The sequence below is a fragment of the Puntigrus tetrazona genome, chromosome 1 (genome assembly GCF_018831695.1).
Source record: "Puntigrus tetrazona isolate hp1 chromosome 1, ASM1883169v1, whole genome shotgun sequence".
NCBI classification, from domain to species: domain Eukaryota; kingdom Metazoa; phylum Chordata; class Actinopteri; order Cypriniformes; family Cyprinidae; genus Puntigrus; species Puntigrus tetrazona.
The window spans coordinates 12390375-12406771 of record NC_056699.1 but is presented as its reverse complement, the minus strand read 5'-3'; the positions used below and the strand labels follow the sequence as shown (position 1 = coordinate 12406771).

The 16397-nt window shown below is 36.7% G+C and overlaps 1 protein-coding gene across 1 annotated transcript; it reads left to right on the top strand.

The window, feature by feature from the left end:
* The first annotated feature begins 216 nt into the window (after positions 1-216).
* wdr19 (WD repeat domain 19) lies at positions 217-15828 on the top strand. The gene is made up of 37 exons (XM_043251215.1): positions 217-350; positions 734-825; positions 923-988; positions 1261-1386; positions 1482-1597; positions 1901-2016; positions 2105-2185; positions 2526-2638; positions 2875-3048; positions 3784-3854; positions 3931-4103; positions 4260-4374; positions 4641-4747; positions 4837-4959; positions 5659-5808; positions 6128-6275; positions 6572-6779; positions 6976-7135; positions 7274-7384; positions 7494-7603; positions 7774-7831; positions 8020-8053; positions 8085-8162; positions 8581-8668; positions 8784-8867; positions 9094-9240; positions 9414-9538; positions 9744-9853; positions 10080-10148; positions 10723-10800; positions 12100-12196; positions 12380-12504; positions 13142-13223; positions 13597-13747; positions 14015-14138; positions 14387-14463; positions 14558-15828. Exons 1-37 carry the CDS (start codon positions 345-347, stop codon positions 14670-14672), a joined length of 4008 nt encoding a protein of 1335 aa, XP_043107150.1. The 5' UTR covers positions 217-344; the 3' UTR covers positions 14673-15828.
* Positions 15829-16397: the final 569 nt, after the last annotated feature.

Here is a 16397-nt window from a genome sequence, read left to right as displayed (position 1 = left end):
GATTTGCTGAATAGTCTTCAGTAAAACATTTCGTCTCCTTTGCGAAATTTGTAATATGGTTGCAAAATATTAAGGTTTAAACAAATGAGACTTCATTCTAAAACATTAACTCTCAATCATACTGTTTGTAACTGAAGTTTATAATTTGCTTTACATATATTTAGGCAGATAGGCGCCGGATATTATTTACCGCGTGCGTGTAATGTATCATTACTAAATAAATCCGCTTTCTTGTCAGTGATGTCTTGCTGAAAGCTGACTGGCTGTTGCTAAGAGGTTGCTAAGAGAGATTAAGACGCGTCGGAGTGAAGCACTCTGGGAAGTAACGTGTTCGAAATACAAACATGAAGGCACGTATGTTTTTACAAATATGAGCTATTTAATGTCCCGTTGTATCTCAAATGCAACGTCGCTGTTTGAAGTGCACGTGTGCTTCCTCAAAGACACATTAGCATGCTTTTAGGAGCATCGAGAATAGCGTTAGCATGATGGCTAGTTAGCTCTACAGCAGTTCAGTCTGGTAGCAGAGAAAATAAAAGGGTTTAAATAAAGTGTAAAAACTGCAAAATATTTGTGTGTTTCCTAATAAACAAAATGTTGACCTAAAGGGCTGGACTGCTTTTTACTTTTATTTCATAGTAACGTTGTGTCGTTTTGTGGTCATTTTATCCCGAAATTGTATGACCGCAATTTATAAGCGTTTTGAATTGAAACTAGTTTCGTCTCTTTTCAGCGTGTTTTCACGCTGTCAGAAAAGACCTGGTCTGCATCTTGCTTGCAGTACAAATGGCAGAAAACAGTAGGAAACTATCTTGCAGTTGCAGGGTGAGTACCTGCGCTTGCTTAGTTTAAGATACATCTATTAAGTTTACATCTTTTTAGGCAAAGTTTGAGTTATTTGTCATATTTTATTGATCCACAGCCCTGACAATTTAGTAAAAATCTTTGATCGGCATGGACAGAAGGTTAATGAGTTGAATCTCTCTGGGTAAGTCAGCATTCATGCATGTACTGTCTATCTATTATTAAGAGAGTAAGTTTAGGTTGCTTTGTTTTTGAATAACTAAATATGTTAATATTACTGGACCGACATTCTCTTTCTGTCATTGCTCATATTTGAATGTTCTTTTATTTATTTTTTATGTATTTTATTATTTGTATTTTATATATATATATATATATATATATATATATATATATATATATATATATATATATATATATATATATATATATAATTGATTTATTTTTTGCATGCAGGATTTGTGTGTCTCTTGACTGGGATAAAGATGGCGATATCTTGGCAGTGATTGCAGAAAAGTCCAGTTCCATTTACTTGTGGGATGCAAATGTTAACAAAACCTCACAGCTGGACAGTGGCATGAGGTGAGGAATGTGATGAAAAAACATGTTCTTGAGAATAAATGCCTTCAGTTGCATTGTTTTTGAAATGTCTTTTGGTTTGTTTTCTTTTGATGCAGAGATCAGATGTCCTTTCTGCTCTGGTCTAAAACTGGGCCACTATTAGCAGTTGGCACATCTAAAGGAAACCTGCTCATCTACAACCAGCAAACCTCACGCAAGATTCCTGTTCTGGGTAAAATTTAAGCGACAGATTTATGAGATGAAAATGAATATTGACTATATAATACTCTCAATTATCAAGTTATATGTATAATGTTCTGCACATATGTTTTGGGCAGACACTCAAAAAGATACTTGCTCTATGGAATAAACTCCTCAAAATCCGGTGGTTTTATAATAATCCTCATAAAATACTTTTCTGACGTTTTATTTATTTCCATACTTTTAACTTCAATTTTCTCTTTATTTTGTTATATATTCTAGGGCAAAAAATCGCTAGTTTAAAATATTATTACGATACTGTGTGTACTTGTAGGCAAGCACACGAAGAAGATCACATGTGGCTGTTGGAGCTCTCAGAACCTCCTGGCACTGGGCAGTGAAGACCGCAGCATAACAATCAGCAACCATGAAGGAGACACCATTCGACAGGTGCACGAGGCTCTCTCAGATCAACACCCTTATAATATTGAATATGTTGATGCAGACATATAAATACCCCACCTTTTTTCTCCTTCAGACCTCTGTGAGGGCAGATCCTGCAGATGTTCAGTTCTCAGTGATGAAAACAGATGAGCGATCATCTCCAGGAGAAAGCACTGTATGTTAACATGCCCATTTTTGCACTGATCTTACTTATAGGTAGAGGTCAGCGTAATAATAATAATATTTTATACATTTTTTTTTACATCAAGGTAAAATAAATATATTTATAATCTATAAAATATAGTTAAAGTATATAAATATAAAAATATGGAACATGTCCATTTATTATTATTACATATTAACAACAACAACAGGATTATGCAGTTAATTAATTCGTTACTTAATCTTTTCTGATTATTTTCTAATTTATAGATGCTGATTTGAAGTTGATGTATGTTAACCCTTTCACATTGTTTTATGCAAATATATCTACAGGTATGATCTTTCATTTTCAGGTTAGTGTGGCTTTAGGAAAGAAGACCTTGTTTCTGTTTAATCTAAATGATCCAGATAACCCTATAGAACTGGCCTTTCAGCAGCGTTACGGCAACATCATCTCCTACCGCTGGTACAAACACACACACCGAGATTAGCTATACTTAAATGTACGTTTAGTATATTTGTCACAGCCTTGCTCTTTAACCACTGTGCTCAAGCAAGGACTGTTCCTTCAATGTTCAATGTTCCTTCATACTGTAAACTTAAATAAACATTTGTTTCGATTAAAAAGCTGTAACAAAAAATACAAAGAAAAAAATCGGGTTGTTTTTCACACGCTGAGCATATTTTCCATTTTCTCTCTAGGTATGGGGATGGCTATATCATGATTGGATTTTCACATGGCTACTTTGTAGTCATTTCAACACACATCCGTGAGATTGGCCAAGAGTTGTTTCAAGCCCACAATCATAAAGACAGCCTGACTAGCATCGCCATCTCTCAGTCTCTAAACAAGGCTGCGTCCTGTGGGGACAACTGGTAAGTGTTCATTAGTATGCGTGTGTCATTACAATAGATGTTTTCACAACTGCCATATGCCACATTTCCCAGTGGGCAGATTGACTTGTTGGCCGGTTGTCAAAAACAATTTATATGTACAGAACCATAAGGCTGGGAGGTGTATTGAGTTTGTATGCTGTATGAATATATTTTTAGTACACAGAATGAGGCAGTACCATTCATATCGACATGCAGTAATTTGATACAAGCACATCTGAAAAATAGAGGTAGACATACAGTGAGCTGCTGCAGGGAATCCTGCATAATCCATTGTGTCTTATACATTTTTTAATATTAAGGGATTTCTTGTATGATATAGTTAATGTGTAGTTTAAAGTTTCTTGCCCCTGTCTGTTTCATTTATTGTTTCATTTTATTTTCATTTTTAGTTAAGCAAAATATTTTTAAAAGGCATTTTTGCTTTAAATTGTAATTAGAATGTAATGTGATTTCAACCCTTTTGTGCACGTGGTTAAATTCACTCATTTTCATTAGCTTTTAAAATTAACATTATTTCATTGGGCAATAACAAATACAGTTTTTTTATTATTATTTTAATCCAAGTAAAAAAAATCTATAAAATATAGACAGATAGAAAGTTATAGAAAAACATTGCACCTTTTTTTCTGCCTGTCATGACATTATCCACCACACATTAAAAATTACATTTTCATCTTGTGCATATGATATAACACTAATATATCTTTCTGCCAGTATTAAGATACATGACTTGACTGATCTGAAGGAAATGTATGCTATAGTCACTCTGGATGAGGAGACCAAAGGTATAAAATATTTTTGATGAATATATGTATATGTGTGAAAAGCATTAGTTCTTAGTTGTGCACGTGTGTTTCTCAGGGCTTGATCAGATGTGTTGGACTGATGATGGGCAGTTGTTAGCCGTATCTTCTCAGCAGGGAACTTTGCATGTCTTCCTCACCAAGCTGCCCATATTGGGAGACAGCAGTGGCACTAGAATCGCCTTTCTCACATCCTTGTTGGAGGTCACAGTTGCCAACCAGGTGGAAGGGGTAAGGGGCTGACACTTATTTATCAACCGCCCAGAACACACTAGAAATCATCTAGCTCCCTCCCACAACACCCTTCTATTATTTGTGTGTTTTTACCAGAATGTTTTTCCATAGAAATTGGAATAATACTATTTGATGTATTTTCTCTCTTCTAAGGAGTCCCCTGTTCCTGTTGCAGTGGAGGTGGAGCCTAGTTTTATAGCTGTGGGACCTTATCATGTTGCTGTGGGCATGAATAACAGAGCGTGGTTTTATGCATTAGGAGACGATGGTAAGTGAAAAATAATATAAATTCATGGTAGGGGATGAAAGGAATATTTTGATTTGTAGTATTGACTTCTCTAATTAAAAGGAACCTCTACCAAACAAACCTCTGTCATCAGACGAATCCATGTGAATCGATTGGTTTAATTCAATTCATGTTAATAGATATGATAGCTTCATATGTTGAACAGATTTTATTTTGCCGTTTATTTAGATTTATAGAACAATTGATTAGGTGAACCAACCATTTAAGTGTGCGTGTGTATGTTTTAGGTGTGGAGCGTGTGAAAGACACTGAGTATTTAGGGACAGTGGCCAGTATGTGCCTGAACTGTGACTATGCTGCTGCCTTGTTTGAGGGGAAGATCCAGCTGCATGTGGTAAGAATCTAATGTCATGTGTAAAAAATAAAATACTTTTTCCTGCTTTTTGTTTTATTAGTATTGTGTTTGTGTGTTTTATGTGAAAGATTGATGGAGATGAGCAGGTTGTGCAGGAGGACAGACAGACAAAACTGTTTCCAGAACCCGATCAGAAATACCGCATCCTCAGTCATGCTCTAACCTCTGAGTTTCTATATTATGGGACGGATGTAAGTATTTTATCTGTACATCTTTTTTCACTTTCTCATTTTATTAAGTGCATGGTTATGGTCCTGTATGCTGATTGGTTTGTGTTAAAATATACTTTATAAAACGCATGCATCACCTAATTCTGTAATGTTTGCAGTATGCAAATACTGCACCTTAAAATGACTAATATGTCCAAAATTAGATGAAAGACACCCAGATGAACCTTCTGCTGAGAGTGAGAGTCTGCACATGTAATGGGCACTTTATTTTGTCATCATTTGTGATGTACACTCATCATTCATTAACTGGCGAGGAACAGCAACATAGCTGTACATCATAGTTTACATGACAATTACAGCATAATGGATAATATTAGTTTTAAACGATTCATGTATTAAAACAATTTTACTTAAATACAATACTAAAAGGTGCAGTCAAGATGCAAACTGAACTGACACATTTCTTGCTACCCCTCCTAATAAATATAGTTTTTTTTATAGGAACTCCCAGGTTTCTATTAATAATATATTGTAGTTTTGTTATTCATATATATAGAGTGTATCAAAGGATGTTTTCATAGTGTTTGAAAGCAATATGATACCAAAGCATGAGTAATGTGAGGCTTTTAATGTGACTGTTCATGAAATGGTTCATGGCTTTATGTGCCTTATTACCTAAAATTTGTATCATTCTTTGTGTTTTTCTCTCTTTTTCTGTAGACTGGCTTGATCCAGTGTTTTTATTTTGAAGACTGGCAGAGTGTGAATGAGTATCGCCACACAGTGGGTGTACGCAAAGTCTTTCCAGACCCCAATGGAACACGTCTTGTTTTTATCGATGAAAAAAGTGACGGCTTCCTATACTGTCCGGTACATACACACACACACACACACACACACACAAATTCCGCTCTTAAAAGGATTGTTTATCAAAGAATGTCTTACCCTTTGTTGTTCCAAACGTGTGTGCCTTAAATTTTCTGATATTTTGGTGACTATTTACCTCTATTTGGTGACTATTTAACACTTGGACATTTTCAAAATATTTTTTCTTTTGTATTCCACAAAAGAAAATTAGTAATTCAGGTTTGGAACAACATTAGGGTAGACAAATGAGGACCATTTGTTAAAATATGACATTGCTGAGAGACTCGTGTCAAACTTTAAAATAAGTCTGTATTTCCTACAGGTGAACGATTTAGTGTTTGAGATCCCAGACTTTTCTCCTGCCATTAAAGGGGTATTATGGGAAAACTGGATCAGCAATAAGGGTGTGTTTGTGGCGTATGAGGAGGACAAAGTCTACACGTATGCCTTCCACAAAGACACCATACAGGGTAAAACAATGTCTTTTAGACATTCCTAAAAGGATTTTAAGGAAAGCATGGACTATGCCTTGGAGACATAAACCTAGTCATACTATGCAAATATCAACAGTACAGTAATGACATGTATGTGGAAATCTGTTTATTGCAAGAAAATCACATGCTAGTTGGTTCTGAATAAATTCTCAAATTCCATTCCTAGTCATCAATTCCCTGTGCTAGAAAGTTTGTCTTATTTGATACAGAATTTTTTTATTTTGATTACAGGAATAATGATACAGAATTTTATTTGTGGTGTTTTCCCCTAGGCTCTAAAGTGATTCTAGTTGGTGCCACCAAGTTGCCGTTTTCCCATAAGCCCTTGCTGTTGCATAATGGGGAGCTGACATGTCAGACCCAGAGTGGGAAGATTAATAGTGTGGTTCTGAACACACATTCGTTCCTCAGCAACCCACACAGTGACACCAGTAAAGACAAACACCAGTCGTTACTGCAACAGGCCATTATGCTGAAAAGGTATTTTCATGCTACGTTAGTTTGATTCTGTAGTTTATTGTGCAGGCTTAACTAAATTAAGCCAGATAATACTAACCTAAATGCTTCTAAAACATGGTTGTTGGATGCATAATGTATCAATGATCACAAACGATTTCACTTCAGCGCCTCAGATTTCTTCAGCAACATTCATTACGGTATGTTGGTGTGTGTGCAGGTTTTCCGATGCGTGGAATATCTGCAAAGCTCTGAACAGAAACGAAGCATGGGGTGAGCTGGGAAGGGCATGTCTGCATCACATGGAGGTGGAACTGGCCATCAGAGTATACCGCATGATGGGAAACGTCGGCATGGTCATGTCCCTAGAGGATATCAAGGTCAGATAGCAAAGCTTTTAGACAGCATTTTAAACCTGATAAACTGTTCTTATTGTAAATATTTTATCCATGCATATGTTTCATAAAAAAAAGCTCTATTTCACAACAAAGTGCTTTTGCTTTTGTAACTGTTTATAGGGAATAGAAGATCAGAATTTGCTGGCTGGTCATCTGGCCATGTTCTGTAATGACTACAACCGAGCCCAGGACTTGTATCTGACTTCTTCATATCCTATGGCAGCCCTGGAGGTAAAATACATGCATGCACATTCATGAAGGTTTACAAGTATGCATCTATACTTCCCAAGTCACTTTGACTAGTTGAACAGTTAGACTAATCGAGCTATTGTATGTGTAGATGAGAAGAGACCTACAGCATTGGGACAGTGCGTTACAGCTGGCTAAAAGACTGGACCCTGATGAGATCCCGTTTATTTCTAAAGAATATGCCATACAGCTGGAATTTGTGTAAGTCAGCTACATTACATGAGTTAATTACACCTGTTTTGTACACCTGTCATTAAATGCTTGTGCACAGTTTACTGTATCTGATTGTAAGTGACATTGACTTGTTTTCTGTGCTAGATGTGTCTGGCTGTGTATGATAATGTAAAGTCAAATGTTGTGTTGCCCTCTAGTGGAGATTATACGAATGCACTGGCTCACTATGAGAAAGGAATAACCGGAAACAACAAGGTCAGTGTCTGCATGTTTGTGAAATGATGATAAACCACTTTAAAGGGAATTCCCAGTTTCAGTAGAGGCTGGCATCTGTTTTAATCAAAAAGGGTGAAAGTTTTGTACGTCAATGTGATGGAACAAGGCATGGCTCATTCAGTGACCGTCGCTGGTAGGAGATCCTTGATGTGTGTGTGTGTTTCTAGTTTCAAGATCACGATGAGAGCTGTCTGGCAGGTGGTGGATCATGTCTATGTGTGTGTGTGACTAGTTTCAAGATCAGCTAACCTGGCTGGCAAACACCCCAGCAGAGCTCTTAAGAAAGACTGTGGGGCCATTCTGAAGAGGAGCTAACCAGGCCATCAAACACCCCAGCAGAGCTCTGTGTGTGTGACTGTGTGTTCTGTGTGTGTGTGTGTGTGTGTGTGTGTGTGTGTGTGTGTGTGTGTGTGTGTGTGTGTGTGTGTGTGTGTTAGGGCTCCACGATAATGACAAAAATCATAATTGTTGATTATTCCCTTGAAATTGTAATTGCGAGTATAATCACAATTTACACAAGCAAAAACAACTTTTCTATAGTATCAAACCACAAATGTGAACTATACATTGGATTTGTTTCTTAAAAAAAAAAAGAAAAAAATATGCATAGTATTAAAATAAAACCTAGTGTATGTGTGTGTTTGTGTGCATTCATTGAAATACAAATTACTTTCGTTTACCTCTTTTAATAGTTTGCTGTGATTTCTTGTTGGCTGAATGATTTTGTGTGCAGCAATACTCAGAAGCAGCTCAGCTTTATGAAAAAGGCCAATACTATGACAAAGCTGCCTCCGTCTACATACGCTGCAAAAACTGGTAATTAACAACTTCACAGCAGTAATTAACATTTTATATCACAAATTTGAGTGTTGCACGATGGATGCAAATTTGTGATTTGTAGCTAATTTTTAATGTTGATTTCTAAACACAGGGCAAAGGTGGGTGAGCTCCTGCCCCACGTGACTTCCCCAAAGATTCACCTGCAGTATGCTAAGGCAAAGGAGGTGGATGGCAAGTATGTATCAGAAGTCCCTTTAAGAAAACACCCTCTAACAAAGCGAGGACTTGATAACATTTCATTTTTAAATATAATTTAGCAAAGTGTAGAATAATCTCAGTCTATTTTCTCTCTAAATAGAATTTTGACTCTGACAGTTGAAAGTGTTTATTGAGGGTAATGCATCTACAGTATTGTAAAAACATGTTCAACCACATGCCCCTTTACAACTTTTGTGACTTAGATATAAAGAGGCGGCAATGGCCTATGAAAGCGCACGAGACTGGGACAACGTCATTCGAATCCTACTGGAGCATCTTAACAACCCTGAGGAGGCTGTACGCATCGTACGAGAAACTCAATCCATCGAAGGAGCCAAAATGGTGGCCAGGTGAGTAACGAGAGAAACACCAAAAATCTGTGTGCCAAGAAAAACTAAATTATAACATTTCTTTTTTTTCACCAACCATTGAAAATGGTTTACTTAGATTGCTAGAGATTATTAGGGTTATTCTAAGCTCAACTATTTGCTGTTAGTGTAATAAATACTTGGCGTCTGCACAGGTTTTTCCTGCGTTTGAGTGATTACGGCTCAGCAATCCAGTTCCTGGTTTTGTCACGTTGCAGTGATGAAGCTTTTCAGCTTGCCCAGCAGCATGGGCAGATGGAGGTCTACGCCGACATCATCGGTGATCTCTCTGATCATCACACACTTGGGCCATTCCTACTATGCAGAATGTATTTCTAAAAATATAGTAAACCCTGTTATAAGAATCCTTCCTTCAATTACTCCACAAAAACATAGTGCTGCATATACAGTAGGAATGACCTGCTTCATTTAACCAAACAGCACCATTTATAAGTCTTATTCAACTAAATTCTGTTTGAGTTTAGGTTCAGAGGCTACAGTAGAGGACTATCAGAGCATAGCGCTGTATTTTGAGGGAGAGAAGAATCATCTTCAGGCTGGGAAGTTCTTTCAGAAGTGTGGACAGTACAGCAGGGTAGGAGAACTGTGTGTGTGTTACTGTAGATTCCTTCTCTCTATTTCCTTCCCATGTATGAGTGCATTTCCTCTTGTCTTTTAAGCTCTCACTTTTTGTCACACTTGGTTGCTCTTCCCTCTTTGCTCATTATCTCTAAAAGGGATTCTTGACTCAGCTGACTGTGCTAATTACATCAGTCATTAAATGCTTATTAATGTATTTGTATCTGTCTGTCCACACACAGGCGCTGAAGCACTTTTTGAAATGTCCTAGCTCTGATGACAGTTTGGCCATAGAGATGGCCATTGAGACGGTGAGCTGGGGAGCTGCTGTTTCACTCTTTTCTACACTACAGTTTACGTAATTTATCACAAAGGGAGATGCACAATGCTTATACTGTGTATGTTTTTAAAAACCAGCGCTGGGATATTTTAGCTCAAAGTATGTCAGTATTCTCTCTAAATATTCTACTGAAACACCACAGTTTACAATTCCAATCAAGACTGTTAGGAATAACATTATAACCTAGAAATCAGTCATATTACGAGTTCTATCCCTGCTAATTCCCATCTCTGTGTAATGGTTTAAAAGCCCAGAAATAAGCATCCGCATACATACTAGAAAACATATCGCACATTGTAACGTTGTTTGATGCCTGAATTCACTTGTACCATATTTCCTTTCATTTCATTTTAATTTGATTTTATTTCTTTTTTACTTTGTAAAGTTATAGAGCAGCCATCATTCTTACCAAATAATAAAAATATTTTTTAACATTTATATGTTCCCTAACCAGAAAAAAAAGTGTTTGGCAAGAATTATTGATTATGTCTAGTTGTAAACAGTGTTATGATGATGATGATGATGATTTTATGTCTGCTTGACAGGTAGGGGAAGCCAAGGATGAAGCTCTAACCAATCAGCTTATTGATTACCTGATGGGGGAAAGTGACGGAATGCCAAAGGTATTGAAAACTTAACACAGATCTTAACATAGCTGCAAACGAACTGTAGCATCTGATATTAAATTAAAAGTTATATCAAGATGGGAATTTTGTGCCATATATTACATTAATTTCAGTTAATTTTATATATATATATATATATATATATATATATATATATATATATATATATATATATATATATATATATTTTTTTTTTTTTATTATTATTATTATTATTTTTTTTTTTTTTTTTTAAATTTTTTTTTTTAGCAGGATGTAATAAATTGATCAAACATTTGATTAAAGGCTTCTACATTGTTGCAGAAAAACAAAAAAATAAGTCCTAAAATAAAAATTATCAGAAACTGTCAAGCAGCACAAAAAATTAAGGATCATGTGACCGTAAAGACTGCAGTAAAGACAACACTTCAAATCATTATTGTTTGCACTTCAAGTAATGTAGCAATGGTGAGGGGAACCTTAAAATCCCTTAAATCTTACTGACCTAAAACATTTCAACAGTTGTGCAATGTGACCACACGAAATATTAATATACTGTATGTGGGTTGTATTGCTATAGCTGATCACAACATCTGAATTTGAGGTCCATAAACGCTTATTTCTTGTTTGTTCCATGACCCTGCTGGGTTCATCATTGCTTAGTGCTCCAGGTTTCTTTTAATATTTTATAAATTACAAGGGTTATCTAGTGGCTCCAGGCAGCTCTAACATTGCCCGTTACTTTAGGATTTTATCAAGTTTGACTTTTTCTTTTGTAAATGTGTGGGTTCTCTTAAAATATCGGCACTGAAACATTTAAATGACTGTATTTAAACAAGTATTGGTTGAATTTTGCAATTATGTACTATAAATATGTTGTTGCACTCATCATCTGATGGGTTCCTTTTGTCCGTACACTCATCATCTCTCACTCATCCTCTCTTTCTGGCGTGTCACTGCATGTGTGTAGTCTCTTGCCGTGAGTAGCTCATTGCATTTGCTGATGTTTCTCTTTGTGGTGACCCAGCAGAAGGCACTTCTGTGTGTGTGTGTGTGTGTGTGTGTGTGTGTGTGTGTGTGTGTATGCAAAGTAAAAATTGTGTTTGTGTTTTGATTGCTTCATTACTTAAAATTCTAAATGTGTGTGTTTGTTTTGTAGTTATTTGAACAGTTTAGGTAAAATAGTGTGATTCTGAGGAAATGTATAGGGTGGTCTACCTTATTTGGTTGCAACATATATAGTATGTAGCGTCAGAAGTGTGTTATCAGAAAAAGTGTTTCGACTAGATAATGTCTGTTGGTTCTGCTCTTTCCTAGGATGCAAAATATCTGTTCCGGTTGTACATGGCTCTCAAACAGTACAGAGAGGCAGCAAGAACTGCTATTATTATTGCCAGAGAGGAGCAATCTGCAGGTCTGATTTCAGTGCTTTCGGGTTATCCATGTAGAGTTGTAGATTGTCATTCACTGTTATCGTGTTAAGTGTAGTTTTTTAGGAGCACGTTGCGCCAATCCAGACTCAAAGTGGGAAAATAAGAAGATAATACATTCTTAGGGAATTCCCGGTGTGTTTGTGTGTGTGTGTTATGTGCTATAGGAAACTACAGGAATGCCCATGATGTTTTGTTCAGCATGTACGCTGAGCTTCAGACACAGCACATTAAGATCCCAGCAGAGATGGCCACAAACCTGATGATCCTGCACAGCTACATACTAGTGAAGGTGGGAAACACATGCTTGCTGTATGTCACATTTTAACATATATTATTTGCATAAAAATAGAATAAAATTTTTGCATTATGTTACAAAATGTCAAACCGAGTGTTGTATTACTACTGTTTAAAGGTTTGTAATATGTTAAAGGTGAAGGTAGGGATTTTTGCATTGTCACATAGATGTAGAAAAGTTCTTTTAAATTGTAATTGTAAGTATTTGACAGTGTTTCTGTTTTATTCTGTTTTATTTTTTTATCAAATAAACTAAACTTGGTGAGTACAAGACATTTTTGAAAAAATCTTCCCAACCCCAAACATCTGAACTATAGTTTATATCATTTATTTCAGTAATACACTATAACATATTGTTAATCTTAAAGTATTATTAAACCTTTTGGTTGTCTAATATTAATGTGACAAAATACTGGCTACTCCGCAAAGACACGCGTGTGAACTTGAGGGGAAACTAACTTCACAAAAAAATCACCTAGATACCGGTTGGTTTTTCATCACTTGTCTTGTATCTAATATTTCAAACATACATTTATGTTTGGTTTAAGCGACTAAGTGTTCAAATTATTTTTGCTGCCCCAGTTTAATATTAGTATTTTATATTTATGTCATGAATGTTTATATTCTTTCAGATCCATGTTAAAAGAGGAGATCATTTAAAGGGGGCACGAATGCTTATCCGCGTCTCCAACAACATCAGCAAATTCCCATCCCGTGAGCTGCTTTTGTGCACCTACCCACACACACACACACACACACACATATACAGTACATACCTCAGTACTGTTATGGCTGTCAAATCCACTAAACATTTTCTTATATAAAGATGAGATGACAATCCTGCATCTCTTTTACTGGTTTAACAGTCAATAATAGATCACTTGGATCTCTTGTGCCTTGTAAGCTGATTATATAATGACCCTGACATCACTGAACAACAGCAGTTTATCCAGCATATTGAGGCATCTCCTTCATAGTCTCTGTGGTCTCCCTGAGCATTATGCCTTTTTAAACTAACTTTGGAGGCACTGGGTCCACCTTTAATGTAGCATAAAGCAGTGTATGTGTGTGTGTTTATGGCCTACAGACATTGTCCCCATCCTCACATCAGCGGTTATTGAATGTCATCGTGCTGGACTAAGGAACTCTGCCTTCAGTTTTGCCTCTATGCTGATGAGACCAGAGTATCGCAACAAGATTGATCTCAAATACAAGAAGAAGATAGAGGCCATGGTCCGGTAATACACAAGGAAACACATCTAATAAGAATTAAATGCTCCAATTTATAACGTAATTTATTTGCGAACGTTGTCTGTTTTGTTTTAGCAGAATGCTATTTCAGTGCATTTAGGTTCTGTTTAAACCAGTGGTTCTTGACCTTTTTGACTTCTGAGCCCACCATTGTCCACAACAACTGCTAAACAAATTTGGACTGAATTTGCACAAACGCAGCACAAGTGTTTGCCGCGACCCAATCATTGACTTTTTTCTGTTTTTCACGTCAGTCGCCCAGATACTTCTGAGGTGGAGGAGGAGAGCTCTCCCTGTCCCTACTGCGGCTTCAGCCTGCCTGAGTGTGAGCTGCTCTGTCCCGGCTGCAAAAACAATCTGCCCTACTGTATCGCCACAGTGAGTACACACAACTTAATCTACTGCATCACTGCACTGCCTGAACACAGGGAGCGGCATACAGTTTCACAGACGTCACAGAGAACTGTTTAACTTCCTCTCTAGGTGCTATATATATTTCATTCTAGACTTGTCCGTGACTATAATGAGAAGAATGTCAATAAACTTGACTTGACCTTTTGGTGTGTATATGCGGGCACACACAGTTACACAGTTTGTCTGATAGATGTGTGTGTCATTATTTTCAGGGTCGTCACTTGGTCAAGGAGGACTGGTGTGTCTGCCCACACTGTGATTTCCCTGCTCTCTATTCACAGTTCACCCAGTAAGTCTCATCCATCCACGCTTCACCTCTCCATCCACCTATCTAGTCACCCACCCATCCATTGATTTTCTGTATTTGGATGTGTTTGTTTCAGGCTCTTGGAGACAGAGTCGGTTTGCCCCATGTGTTCTGAGACCGTAAATGTCAGTGAGGTGAAAAAAGTTTCAGACTGCTCCAGATATCTACAGCAGGACCAACTGGAGCGCTGAAATCCACAAAAAGCATGAAAAAGGGAAAAGAACGGGTAATGAGAAAAATCTCTTGCTTCTTTTGCTCAAACAATGGGGGGCCAAAATCGGAGACCTCTAATTAAATGAATCTGTTTTGCATTTTGCATAATCTGTCTGCTTAAGGTTTTAGTAAATGAACAATACTAATTGAATAAAATTGTTTCATGATTATTTTTGTGGACAAAACTAAAATGGATGAATTGTGTAACTGTGCCCCTTGTTTCTTGTTTTTAAGAAGCAAGAAATTATATTCTTTTACTGAAAATACAAAAATATTATTTATTCATCAATATTGTAGCAATTCGCAATCATGTTATATTATTAATTTTAAAATGCAGAATAAAAAAAGAAAATATGTGAGCTTTTTTGTACATTTGTAAATGTGTATACATGCATTTATAACTACGGTAGATGATGTGGGCTAAACGTACAGAGGCAACTACCAACATTTATAATAAGGACGACATGATATTCTCCAAAACCCTCCTCCATCTGCCACTGGTCAAACAAACAGGTAGCCTTGTCTTAAACTCATTTACTAAATCTGTGTTGTTATATCAGGCAGCTCAAACTCAAAAGCAATGTTGAAAAAAGCATCTATACTTTTGAGGGACATCAACCTATAACTGTTGTCTCACACATTAAAGTGGTAAAGAAGAAAATGACACAACCAGCTTTAGTCCGAGTGATTCGTGCTGCTGTTTTTTAGCTTGGCCACAAGAGTTCAGCACTGCAGTGTGAGCTAATGAAAGGAGAAAGACCGTTAATCTAACCACCCAAGTGCTGACATTTATGTTGAGCTGGACTGTCCGTTCATTTTACACGTGGCCTTAAAGTTTTTAATATAGAGAGGCTCTAGTTTTGTTTTTTAAATTTTACCCATACCTTACTGCTTTTGAGATTTAGGTCAAATGCATTTTGAATAAGCTTTAATGAACTAAAATAGTGTAATTGTAATCACCGGAGTTTGTGAAATCTGATTTATTTGCTAGTATATTTGCTTTGAGATTCTTGTTTGTTCTTTTTAAGGGATATTTCAAATTTAATATGACGTGCTTCTGTGTAACACAAATAAAGATATTTTGAAGAATGTTGTTAACCAATCAGTTTTGCAATAAATCTCTTAAGGCACAAATGTTTTCATACTTAATATTTTAATGTGGATTGAAAATACACGCCCTGGCTGTGTCTGTGGACACCGCATACAAACAGTGAGCTCCATTCTTCATTTGTAGTGGTCAAATTTGTCCGAGCAGAAGATGAATTGTGTTCCTGTCAGCCCTGGACAGATGGTGTATGTGTGTGTGTGTGTGTGTTGTATATGTGTAGAAGGCATGAAAGCATGTCCCATATTTGGCATAGCATCTGTCTTGTTTTGTAGTATCTAAGCGGATGACATTGTGTAATGATCACTTTTATTAGAATGATAGTCACTCACCGTAATTGTATTCTTTAAAGCATAATTCACCTGTGAAACCACCACATCTGACACAAGATTGTGTGTGTGTGTGTGTGTGTGTGTGTGTGTGTGTGTGTGTGTGTGTGTGTGTGTGTGTAATACAGGAGTGAAAGCTGATGTTTTACAGCTTCTGAAATGCTGAGGTAAGTTTGTAATCCGTAAAGACCGTCATGAAGCTGTCCAGTGTGTGTGTGTGTGTGTGTGTGTGTGTGTGTGAGAGACAGTGAGAGTGAGTTTGTGTGTCT